We start from the raw sequence: 13,675 nt of genomic DNA, 5'->3' as shown, positions 1-13,675 counted from the left end.
CTTTTGCCATTTTATTCATGTTTTGCTTCATTTTTCATTTGAAGTTGAGTTTCTAAAAGTATTATGATGCAGTGTTCCTGAAATGTATATGCTTGTCTTTTGGCTTTGCTGTTTAGTTTTTTGTTTTTGTAGGGAGAGGGAGCCGCCTTTTGGTTACTCTATGTGGTACAATTTCTAACATTTCCTAGCTTCTTATATACTCCATTTCTACCTAGTAGTGAAAAACAAAACCATTGTCCTTTTGTCACACTATGATAGATTTTCACTTCAATTTAGCTTTGGGACTGTTAAATTGAGATCTCCCGCTAGGCAATATTACAGAGTCACTGATAAAACCTATGCAACAGCTTAGAAAAATAAGTAGATTATAATAAATCACAGGGATAGGAGCCAATACATTAATATAAAAACTGGTCTAGAAGGATGTTTATCCAGTGTAGACTGGACCTCCACAGGAAGAACTTATGCTAAGGAATAGTTCATAGATCACAAACAGCATGAATCAATAAATGACTCTGAGATTTGTAATTTTTTAAACCTAACCTGATAATTTCTATACCTTAATAAGTGAGTTTAGTATATTTATTATATTTACTTTTCTGTTTGCTCAGTTTTATCACTATCTTCTAGCTGCATAAGGCAAACCACAAATAAACTCAACACTGCACTATTTTCTCTAGGGGATCCAGGGAGAAAACAGAACCATTACTCTTTGAAGTTGATAGTTGACATATATATTGTTTACTTTGTGCCAGGCACTGTTCTAAGCACTTTGTAACTCATTTAGTCCTTCCAATAAGCCATGAGGCAGGCTTCCACATTACTCACATGAGAGAATGGGAGAAGAGTCTTAACTTTTCCCAAGGTTGCACAGCTAGTAGTTTGCAAGGGCTGATATTCAAATCTAGGCAGTCGGTCCCCAACTCTGTGTTCCTAACCATTAAATGTCACTGTCTTATGAAAGCCTATCACATGGAGAACATCATAGTGAAGTTGAAAAATAGAAAAGTCTAAAAGCTACTGGAATAGGGGGAAAAAAGTTTATAAAAAGTGATTGGCAGGCTGACACTAGCAATGTCATCTCCCACTGAACTTAATGGAATAGCATTTCGAAAGTGCTATAGGAAAATAAATTGGCTTATAATTCTTAACTACTTTAGCATACACGATTGAAGGTGAAATAAAGCAATTTTAAGATGCACAAATCCTTTATCAAAGATTATCGCTGAAAGAACTACTAAAGATGTACTTCATCAAAGGGGAAGTTATTTCAGCTTTTGTGGCTTTTGGTAAAAACTCAATATGCATTTAAGAAGGTGCCTAGTACATTGTTTAGTGCATATTAATCTCTCAATGTCATTTTTTAAGAGAAATGTATGCTCCAAAGCACTCCAAAGAAAGCACTCATAGAGGACACTATAGCTGATGTTGGCAGAGGTAACAAACTTAATGGTATTCAAGAATAGTATATTATTTATATTGCTGAAGAGTAAATATACATACATCAACTTTAGTAGGTTAGATTACTAAATGATTTAGAATTTATGAATCATAAATAAGGATCGTCTTCTGCTTTGTATGTCCTCAAAATTGATTAGAAAGCCCAAGCATTTTATATAACAATTCCATATTATGTGTTCGTTTGAATTCTAAGATTTATTGTTTGTTTTTCAGCGCCTGGCATTGGAAGCGGAGAAAGTTCAAGCAGCTCACCAGTGGAGAGAAGATTTTGCAGTAAGAACCCCTTTTAACTACTTGATTTAAATAGCTTGACATATTGTGTATGGATAATTACATTCATATTAAAATATATTTTAATGATGGAATCTTATGATGTTGTGGGATTAAAAATAACCATACTTGTTGCTTTTTAAAGAAATTGCTTTTGGGTAATCAGGGCCAATTAAGTTAGCCAAAATGTACTTTATGTTCCATATTACCAAAAAAAAAAACCAAAAAACAAAAAACCCTTTAAAACCCTTGAAATGTTCTCCCATAATTAAAGGTACATTATTTATAAAATACATTAAAAATAGCATTAAATTTTAATATCTGAATAATTTTTGTCGATATTATGAATATACAAGTTGGAAAAAGTTGCTTTTAACTACTTTGAGTTTGTAAGAAGCAGTATACATATTACAATCACCTTGATGGTGGGCAATATGATGAAAGTGAGAATGAATATATTCAACTTCTTAAAATTTAATTTGCTTCACTTTAGCTAGAAGTAATCTCTCTTCTACTCTGGCCTACTTTGAGAAATGTCAGCTGACATTAGCAGTTGCATGTTTTTTTTTTTCTTAATAAACTTGTTTTATGAACTAAGAGTTACTAGTTTATAGAAATAGCAGAAATTCTCCTTGTGGTAAGGTCTGCATATCTATCATTTATCTATCCTCTTATAGCCAAGGGGCATAGTAAAAAAAAAAAATATATATATATATATTTCCTTAATAATCAGAAAGTACTTCTGTTACATACTTGAGTGATTACAGTTGTAGTGAAAGAAAATCTTTATAATTTCTGATCACAGAAAACTTCCAGACAACTCATTTTGGGGATATAAACAACTGCCCTCTACCTTCCCACATTTAAAATAGGTTTAGAATGTGAGCGACAGCTTAATTGCACTCTTTGCAAAGCAAAAGTCTCAAATTTGAAGGTATGTAGTTGTGCTTCAGTAGACACTAAACTGAGGTTTAAGAATTAGCACTTCTTTGTGTTTGTATGATTATGTTGAATATCAAAGGAAAATGCACTAAATGATATTTAATTCATGTATATAATAGTCTTCCATTCTTGATACTTGTGATATTTATTTTTACTGTTTATCACTAATTTATATATTTTAAACAGTTTACTAATGAGAGACTCTATTTGACAACTGCCAGTTTGTTTGATTCTCTACTAAACTGATCATATCACTTAACTTGATTGGTATTAATATTATGTAGGTATTGGCTTTGTCTACAACCTTTATCATACACAGGTTAATAAAGATCAATTTGCTATCCATGATATATTAAGGAAAAAAATCAATGATTAAGCTAAAAACATAAGCTCCTAGAGCATCGAGCAAACTGTAAGCTCATCTAGTGAATGAACAGGCTTACGATATACTTAGTTGCTTTTAGATAAAAATGATTTTTTTTTTGTTTTTGCAAATAGGGAAAAAGCAGCAAAACAAATCTAGCTAAATATGTGTTTGATTAACAACATTAAATATAAATTACTCTTCCCTTATCTCCCACAACATAAAGCGTGCATGGTAAAAGCGGTGTAAAGTCATAATAGATGTATGGCTAGATCATGTATTCTGCCTAGCATAGATATAATACCCTTGGTGCTGTTTTAGTTTGAATCTTCAGTAATTCGGAGAACTCAAAACGGACACACAAACTCAGCCTCTGAAATATATAGATTATACATTCCCTGTTCAAAGCACCCTTTTTCTTTGCCTTAAATTCATTTGGTAGTATTTTAAGTAGTCATTTATTAGTTGTATGTTGTTTTCACTTTTCTAAAGAGCAATAATGTGGGAAAAAATAACTTGGCAAGTAGGGTTGTAGTAATGCCTGTATCATTGTTGTTTCATTTAACTATTATTTATTAATTTCTAGACATAAGGTTTCATTTCCTAGATATATTGTGAACTCTTTAATATTGGGCTCATTAACACTAACATTTGGCAATTATTTTGTTTTCTATATTGAGGTAATGGGGTAACTACAACACAAACACAATACAAAAACTCTAAATTCAAGTTTGCTATTACCATATTTTATTGAATATAAATCATCAATTGTAAGGCACTTAGTCATTCTATTTATTTTACTTATTTCTAAGAGAAAGCCACTTGGCCGGGCATGGTGGCTTACACCTGTAATCCCAGCACTTTGGGAGGCCAAGGTGGGTGGATTACTTGAGGCCAGAAGTTCAAAACCAGCCTTGTCAACATGGAGAAACCCTATCTCCCCTAAAAATACAAAAATTAGCTATGCGTGGTGGTGCATGCCTGTAATCCCAGCTACTTGGTAGGCTGAGGCAGGAGAATCACTTGAACCTGGGAGGTGGAGGGTGCAGTGAGCCAAGATCATGCCACTGTACCACTCCAGCCTGGGCAACAGAGAGAGACCTCATCTCCCCCGAGCCCCCACTGAAAAAGCCACTTAAATTATGATGCATCAGCAATTGTATGCTGTATTCTTAGAGATGTCAAAAAGTGAAAAAAATTATCTTGAAATGTAACCCTTATTTTCTACTTTTTTGGTGCCTATATCCAAGTAGCAGTACTGCTAAAAATCATTGTGCAAGAGGACAAATCAGTCCCACAATAATACAAAAGCCATTACTAAATCTTCTATGGTGAAATAGAAAATGAATTATTTGCCCAGTAAGTATTAGGAATTCTTAGCAAATAGTGGTCACCATGTGGGAGAATTCTTGAAGAAATTCTGTTCCTAATTTCCCCTTTGGTTACCTCACAATTTATGTAGGGCTTATCAACATACTGATTGACATCAAAAGAGACTGTTAAAGGGAAAACAAGTTAGACCACTTAGAGTCCTGTCAACTCATTTCCTGAGCATCCTTCCTAAAGGACCATGAATGATGTTGACAGGACACACGTCTGTCACAGTTTGCACATTGAGAATTGCTATTTCCCATATCTTACCTTGGCAGCCATACATAGTCTTTATGATAGCCCTTCCCTTTGAAATGCCATAGAGTGATAGAAGGTTTAGATAGTGGTCGTTTTTGTGCTTGGAGAATAGAACCTCAATGAAGACTATCTAATCTTAAGACTCAAATAAGTAAAAAGTACAAAAATAATACATTCCTCTCAGCTTTTTTTTTGTCCCTAATAAACTAGGTGGTGCTTTAGTGCACAGATACAGCAAGGTTAAATAAATCCTTCAAGACCAGAGCAGAATACAGTTCAAATTCGTGGTTGAAACTTAGAAATCATTAACATTAAATCTCTTGTTTTGTGAAAGCACACAAAACAATTGTAAATTTTCTCAATATTTTAACCAAACATTTAAAAATGGTTAATTTGAAGATAAATTTTATCATCTTTCAAAAGGTCCTTCTTTTAAACTTTATAATTCTTACATCTTTTAAGGTATTTAACAATGTGCATCAGTGCAATATTTCTTTAATGCCATCCTTTAATAATTTAACACTAAGATGATTTAGAAGGCAGACATAATTTCCTAAAAGGTACATTAACATTTCAAAGAGCAATGTAATATTCTGATTCTTCCCTCAAGTGTAAGTAGGCAAGTTTCATTAATATTACTTAGGCAAAATGTTGATTAACCTTCCCTACTGTGTAATGTTGAGAAATCTCATGAACAACAAGAACAAAAAGCAAAGCACTAATATGCTGGCAACAACAAAGGACTCATGCAATTCACACTCTCTCTCAGCTCCATTCAATTCTCAACTGAATATACAATTGAGGGGACAAAGGGCGTACACCCTAAATGGATTAAGATTTATGTGGTCATGCATTTACAAGTTCAAACTAATATTTGTAAATAAGCTATGTCTACCAGCTGCCTGCTAGGTCTCCATACAACTTATGGGTGTTAAAGGTGACATTTCATGTCACTTATGATGGACAAATTATTCTATTAAGGGCAGGTGGGAGAAGCAAAAAAGAGCTTGGAAAGCTAATTGTTCCGCATGAAATAATTGCTATTTCTACCAAACAGATCTTTTCCAATTGCATTTCAAATCTCATTTGATTGCATTGCAATGGTTGGTTAACTAAAGCAATTTTGTTTCCAACGAAGCTTGCAATATTAATTGTACTTACACATGTATAAACATAAGGGGTGTCTAATTTGTATTTTAATAAGTAGGATCTTTATGTATGGCTTATTAGCACCAGCTTGTTACTGTGCAGGCAGAGTACAGACGTCTAGAAATTGGCCAGTAAATAAAACATTTGAAGAGTCCCTTTTAGCTTCAGCTTCACAAAGTAAATTAGAAGGTGAAAATGTTTCTAGTGAAGTTGTACGTTATTGAGTGTCCGTCAGGCTAATTTAGTTCTCCAGTTATAGCTTTAATTTTATAATATTAAAATTACTTTGCCAAATCATATTTTGAAATGTTGATATTTTAAATTTTGTGTTGATGCGAGTTAAACTAATAGGCACCGGCATTATGTATTTAATCATTTCATCTATCCTTATTCATTTCATGAAATTGCATCATTTTTATTGATTGTAGCAGAAACACTTTTGAATATGTGGAATGGGAAAACACACTGTATTTGTTTTACTTAGAATTGAAGACAGTCACTTGGTATGAGGTCTTGGATATTGAAAGAACTGACTTTTAGGGATAAAAAGTGAGAGCGTAGCATTGTCTTAATGAATAAATAAGTGAATTTTAATAGATCACCAAAATGATTTTAGGCTCTGGCTTTATTTAGTCTTTCTTAGTTTCCACCTTTGGTTGAAACACTCTTGAAATCAAGAGCTTGCATATTTTAATGTTTTTGCAACATTTCTGCTATGTAGGGAAACAATTTTTTGTTACGGCTTTTTAAGAGTCTTGAGACTTTATCTTCATCATAAAGATAGATTAAAAGCCATAATGCAAAACTCATTTACCCCAAAATTCTGGAAAACCAATGTAATGTAAAGGAGTCAGGCGTATTTGTGTGCCTTACTGTTGTTGTTCATGCATACGTATAAATGCCATGGTAAGAGTATTACAACACCAGTGTAAAAAATATTAACCATGGGCTTTAAATTGTTAGTTATGCTGGGTGATAACCTATCTCTTTTGTTTTTTATATTGAAAAGAAGCAAAATATTTAATCATTAATTACCTAGTCAAAAACACTGGTTTCACAGTTAACAATTTTTAATATTTTCTAATGATTTTACTGACCTCACTTTCCATTTCTATTAAAGCCAAAATGACAATAGTACGTGATAGTACAGTGGAAGCCCCTGCAGTCAGACATCATGATGATATGTCCTGTGATAAAGCACATGTAGATATAAATGAGGCTGGGTAAATTTCCTTCTTTCTCTTCCTTCCCTCTCCTCTCAGGAAAGGAGGGAAATGTTAAAAGAGGACAAACACCCTTGGCTTAGGAAATGGGGAGGTAGAAGGTGGTTCTCTATATTTTCAGGACCAATCCGCTGCTTCAATATCCTGGGATTGAGATGATGAAAATAGTGCTAAATTATTGGGAGATTCCTGGGATTGCTGCCAATGTCCTAAAAATTTCAGCCATGCAGAGCTGAATCATCCTCATTGATGTTTAGTCTGGAGTAGATTACTGCCACCAGCTGGTACCAAATTGCAGCTGTCAAAAGAGGGTTTTTGAACTCCAATTTCATTAGCCTCTCCGTAACTTGAGCTACATTTTATTAAAATTGTTGTATACTGCTTATTTGCATTAAAATGGGAGTGTACTGTATTTCTGAACTGCAAAATAAAGAAAAATTAAGAAAAAATACATAAGCATTACAAATTACTGCGATTTGCATTTAATGCATAATCTAAGAAGATTTACTCCATATACGTATTTCCATCCATTTCATATCCTTGTTCAAAAATCTTCAGTGACTCTCCATTTATTAATAGCATATATTTAGGGTATACTAAGCCCTTTATGACCTGGCCCCATCTAGCCTTTCCTAAATTTTGTATTGCATAATCTCTCCAGCAGCTATTACTCCTGTCCTGAAATTCTAAGCTCAAAGCAGAGTAAATGACTGGACATTTCCCTAGAACAATAGTCTTTTCTTCACTTTCAGACCTTTTGATAATCTCTGCCTAGAAATCTCTTCTTTCTCCAATTTCTTCATATTTTTGATCAACCAATGTTAGATTTTTTGTCTAACAATGTTCTTTCTGTTTTATATGCTCCCCAATGCCCAATATATGTTTAATTCAAGTATAGCTCACTGTGTAGTTTTCCTTTCTTCACTTTTAACTGCTAAAATATAAACTTCTTGGGGATAAAACCGTGGCTAATGCATTACTAAGAAAACCATAGTCTAGTCCAATATATGCCAGAGTGGCCTACATACAATTTTTAAATTAAAAATAATTACTTGTAGTATTAGGATATCTGTTTTTGCTTGTAAGCATTATTGACAATATTACTGTGGAGATAATGAAAATTTGAACTGGACTTTTACATGTCTGAATATATTTGTACACAGCTTTGGTATAGTCATGGCGCCTCAGTCTTGGAGTTGTGCAAATCTACTTCAGATTTTCGCTCTGCCAACAACTTGCTGTGCACTTTTAGCAAAATAATAGTCTATTTGAATATTAATTTTTTTAATCTAAAAACTCTTGGCTCTGTGATCTCCAGCAGCATAATTATTACTGCAAGATGCTTGATAATTGTCTTTCTCTGCTTCTATGAGTACTATCTCTCTTCCAAGGAGGTTATTTCTAGAAACCCCAGGGTTTGTCTCAGGTGTTCACAAGCAAGTTGGCATAGTCTCTTGATGGATATTTGCCTAGTCTAGTGAGCATCTGCCAGCTCCTATTACTGTTGTGCTATGTTTGCCATTGCAACATCCCAAACTGTGAAGTCTTTGAGCTGGATTCCATGTGCTTTATGCAAAAATGGGGTGAATGCCCCTATTTCCAACCCAAAAGGTTTTTAATAAGAGACCTGAAGCTCTTTCTCATACTACTTGTGTCACAAAGTTCTGAGGAAAACGGCTCATTCATCATTTATTTAATCATTCTCTCTCTAAAGGCAGAAATGCCTTTGTGTGTCTTTATTTCTTACTTTACCCTCATCTTCTCAATGTCCCTATGCATTCTTGTCCATGTATTTCTCCTTCTTTAGGAAACGATAATCAATTGACCTCCAGGAACTGAATGCATGAAAAGAGATTCCTGATAATTTGCCATCTCCAAACATTTATTGTTATCATTCAGGTTTAGCCTAGAGGGGACCTCTTGCTATATACTTTCATGTCTCCAAAAAGTTGTTTTTAAATTAAATGAGATAACTTATACAAATATGCCTAAAATTTTGTAAAGTCTTTAAAAATGATAATTTTAATATAGAGGCACTATCTCCTTTCAGATGTATTTCTTCAAAGAAGTTGCAAAATGTGGAGACTAATATATATTTCCATTTATTGTCAATCCTTCACAACAGAACCCTAGGGAAATCACTGTATTCCCAGAGATAATTTTTGTATGATTAATAACATCAGATGCTGGAATAATTTCAATTTGGTGGAGTTGTAGATATATTAATGGCTATGTTAATATTACTGTGGGAAAGAGAAAATGTTCCAGGACTTGAAGGCCTGGCCTGAGAGTTTTCTTCCTAAAGGGCTGACACTACAGTGAAAATTGAAGCTTTAAAATAAGGAAGCAAAGTACAAGGCACAGATGATTATTATAGGCATGGGGTGCAGTCACTAGTGGAATACATTTTGACATTGGGAGCTACCCAGGAAAGCTGACCCCAGGGACTGAGGGCTTAGTAGACTGGTTTCAATGGAGAGATATTGTCCAGAGTACTGAAAAGGGTCTGGATTGGGGTTGAGAGAGTGGATATTGCAACCAGAAGCTTAGTCAGAAAAGATGTCTCTAAGTAGAAAGAAGATGCTTTTGAGAGATCTGTTATTTAAACTTAAAGTCTCTTAAAAAAGAAGAAATCCTAAGGAATATTCATCTACATTTTTCTTCAAGTTCTTAAGAAGTTTGTAGCTGGATGTTTGTACTGGATTTGTTTACATATTAAAGAAATGCTATAGGAATTGAAAGGAATAACCAGCTCTCCCTTGCTGTGCAAAATGACCTCCTCCTTTAAAGCTCATGCCTTCTGTGGATAGTCTCATCAACTTACAACCTTCCAAACCAGCCTAGCCGTAGATTTCTTTCTTATGCTATCTTCTCTTTCATTAATGAAAAAGTTTTTTCACTTCGTCTTTTCATCCACATACACACTAGCTCCAGTATCTTCCAACATTAAAAAAAAAAAAAAAAAAGTCTATTACCCCTTCTAGCTCTGCCACATTTCTTTGCTGTTTTATACTGCAAACCTCCAAAAGTTATGTGGACCTCTGCGGTTTTCACATTTTCACCTTTACTCACTGGCCAGCCCACTCCAATCTGACTTTAAATTTCATCTATGGTGAAGCTCTTCTTTGTAGTTAACAACTACCTCTATGTCATCAAATCGAATGAGCATGTTCTATTTATCTTCACACTTCATGTCTTTTCATCATTTTAGTGCACCACTTACTGTATTTCCTTTCTTCAAACACTTCTCTTAGTTATCAGGATACCTCACTTTCCCTGATAACCTACTTTTCACTACCCATTCCTTTTCAGTCTTTATTGGTACCTTTTCCTTTATTGTACCTCTGTGTCTTTAATGTTGTCTAAATTTAGGGCACAGTCTTTGCCCTCTCATCTTTAATGCCCATATTCCTCCAAGGACCCTTGATCCATATTGTTGGATTTACATATAATTACACCCAAACCTCTTTTCTGAGCTTTAGGCTCATTTATCCGATGACATGCTTGCTGTTTTCATTTACCTGTCTCACTGGCATGTCAAGACTAACATTCGCAAGTGAACTATTATTTCTATTACTTTTCTCCATCAGTATCCTGATCTTCTGTTAAGTTTTGCATCTCAAAGGATCACTTTCTCCTCCAGTTAGTATAGCTCAAATTCAGGAGTAATCTTAATTCCTTTCTCTGCCATAACTCCACATGTAGTTCATCTGCAAATTTTGTCAATTCCAACTCCAAAATTTACCAAGCAAGCATTCATTTCTCTTCATCTCCACTAACAACATTTTCCCCCAGAAAACATTCATATCCTGCAGGCAGCATAATCTTGAGATTATTAATCAAATTATGAACCGGAATCCACTCCACTATTCTTTGGTATCCACAAAATTGTTTTATAGAATTCTAATAATGAGGTTCAGTACATGCTACCCCAAAATATTTTAAGCTGAAGGAATCAAAGAAAACCATGGGGGCAGGGAGGTCTCTTTGACCTTCCCTCATGTCTTTCTTTCCTGAAGTCATAAAACCCTCAGAGAAAGGAAGGAAAGGAACATCCTCATCTCTGAAGATACAGGGATACAAAGAAAAATCTCAACAAACAGGTCTTGCTGAGTTTCCCCCAGCTTATCTCCATCAGATGAAGCTTTTTTAATCCAATCAGACTTTTCCACAACTATCCACTTGCCCATCAAACCTAGCATAAAAAATACACAAGGTGCCCTGTTTCTGTGGGTCTTCATTTCCTTATGAAGGCTCTCGTGTCACATAAAACATATATTAAGTAAATGTATAGCTTTTCTATTGTTAAACTCTTATTATAGGAGTCTCAGCTATGGAATCTAAAATGGGATGAAAAGATATTTTTTTCCTACAATAGTGACCCAGCATACACATAGGCAAATAAGATTTTTAGTCAGTTAAATAGAAGAGAATGATGAGATTTTTTTCTTGGAATTAAGAAACAATTTTATAAAATAGTAGAAAAGCCAGGTGTGGTGGCTTCTGCCCATAATCCCAGCACTTGGGAGGCCAAGGCACGAGGATCACTTGAGCACAGGATTTCAAGATTAGCCTGGGCCACGTAAGGAGACCTTGTCTCTACAAGGTCTACAATTAAAAAATTATCTGGGCATGGTGGCACACACCTGTAGTCCCAGCTACTTGGGAGGCGTGAGCAGTGATTGTGCTACAGCACTCCAGCCTAGGTAATGGAGCATTTCTTCTCACCTTCCACATATCTCCCAAATCTTATTAAATTATTACTTTTACATTAAGGTTTGTCTTATGTTCTATAATAATAAAAATTCTGACAGTATTTAATACTGATTTTATATTTTGATGGATTAAATTTTATCAGCAATACTTTTATGATAGCTCCTTCATTACTTTATTTCTTTGTTAATTTTTTTCTTTTTAATTTCCTAATTTGATTGGATTTTGTTAAGTATGTTGACCAAGGAGGTGGTAGAATGCTCTAATCTGAGTTGTCGTATGACTAAGAATATCTGGCCTTTTCATTTTGGACTTGAAGGTTGCCCTGGCTAATTATGTATTATTTTCCTCAAAATTTTGGGACATTGCTTCACTGTCTTTTGTCATTCATAGAGGCTAGTACGAAGTCTGAAATCAGTCTGTTTCCAGTTCGTAGACTCCTCCTAAATTGAACTGATTTTTTTCCCACTGGTTTCTGAATGACACATTCTTCATTCTTGAGATTGAAGTAGGAATAATACATCTTACACATCTTATTTTTGATTGGTGTCTTTATATTAAAGTTTTAATTTTATTTCAGAGATATAATGTTTCTGCATATTTTTGAGTGTGTGTGTATGTTCTCTCTTCATCAGGAACATCACGTTAATTGAGCTACATTTTCTGTTTTCTATAACTGGTATTTTCTCTTTATTACAGTCTTTTTTTAACATTTCATTTTGCATGATTTCCTAAAGCCTGTCACTAATAATGTCCTTTTCATATGCATCTGTGCTTTGGCTGTGTACATGTCTTTCTTCTCCATTCTTATTTTCACCTGATTTTTTTCTCTGTTTTCTGGCAACTTCCTTGTCAACTTATATCGGTTCATAACATCAGATTCTGAACCCCTTTATCTTTTATTTTCTTTCACTTTTTGGGGAGATATCACCATTTTGAAGAACAGATCTGTAATTTATCTGAGACTGAAGAATAATGGGTATTATTCCTTTTGTTTTAGGATCTCATGTGTTTGGTTAGTTTTTCTTCTTTCACCTTTTGAAAAATATGGATATGGACGGATTCCTGAATCTCTGAATAAGCTAGTGATTTGATGGAATATAGGGAAGATTAAAAGGAGAAGATGCTGAGGTAGCTTGGAAACTTGGTGAATAGTCTCAAATATCTTACAAAGCATGCTTCCTTTCAAACATTCCAGTCAGTTTTTTAGCATTCAAGCAGTTGATAAGACTTAGGGTAAAAAGGATTAAGTCATGGTTTGTCTGCAATTTGATGATTACCATTTTTGCTTTCTTACTGGGATTTATTTTGTTTTATACTTTTAGCTAGAAGTTATTAGGAAAAAGTAGAAAGCTGCAGGTAGTACAATTAGCTTGTACTTCAAAGGCAAAATAGGCAATGTCAACATAAGTGTTCCTGAAAATATATGCAGCATCTAATTATCCCCTAGATACCTGCTAGCTATTCTAAATTCTGGTCTTAAGTTATTAGAAAATATGAAGAAAAGAAAATATGATGTAAACCAGTACAGCAATACAGAGAGCAGAAAATACTCTGATATTTAAACAGATACCCTAAAGTTACCATTTGCACATGAGATATATTGATTATACAACATAGAATTTACTGTGCATCTGACTCTATTAAATAGGATATTTGCTGTTTAACATAAGGTCTATCTTATTTTTTGAGCCATGAAGTAAGTATCAAAACTATCATGTGTAGAAGTAACATATTCTAATAAGTAGGACCTCCAGCCAAGATGACAGAAATTTAGTCATTTTTCCATTGTGTAACTTTCAGCCAATTATTTAACCTCTAAGTCACAGTTTCCTCACCAATAAAATAGGACTAATATTGTTTCCAGTAGCACAAGTTATTTTGATACTTAATTGAAATTATTCACCTAAGACTTCACTGAGGC

At 34.1% G+C, this 13,675-nt stretch overlaps 1 protein-coding gene across 19 annotated transcripts in view; it reads left to right on the top strand.

Moving 5' to 3' along the window:
- CACNA2D1 (calcium voltage-gated channel auxiliary subunit alpha2delta 1) overlaps positions 1-13,675 on the top strand; it is a 496,237-nt gene that overhangs the window by 270,283 nt on the left and 212,279 nt on the right. For all 19 annotated transcript variants that reach the window (XR_010158889.1, XR_010158887.1, XR_010158886.1 and 16 more), the window contains exon 4: positions 1,675-1,734. Coding sequence is in view for 14 of the 19 variants with exons in the window: in XM_009453456.5 (XP_009451731.1) it covers positions 1,675-1,734 (60 nt within the window). In the remaining 5 variants the exon portion in view is untranslated. The remainder of the gene's footprint in view (positions 1-1,674; positions 1,735-13,675) is intronic.

Source organism: Pan troglodytes, chromosome 6 (genome assembly GCF_028858775.2).
Source record: "Pan troglodytes isolate AG18354 chromosome 6, NHGRI_mPanTro3-v2.0_pri, whole genome shotgun sequence".
NCBI lineage: Eukaryota > Metazoa > Chordata > Mammalia > Primates > Hominidae > Pan > Pan troglodytes.
Note: the sequence above shows the minus strand (reverse complement) of the source record. Positions and strands in the feature narration are given on the sequence as shown.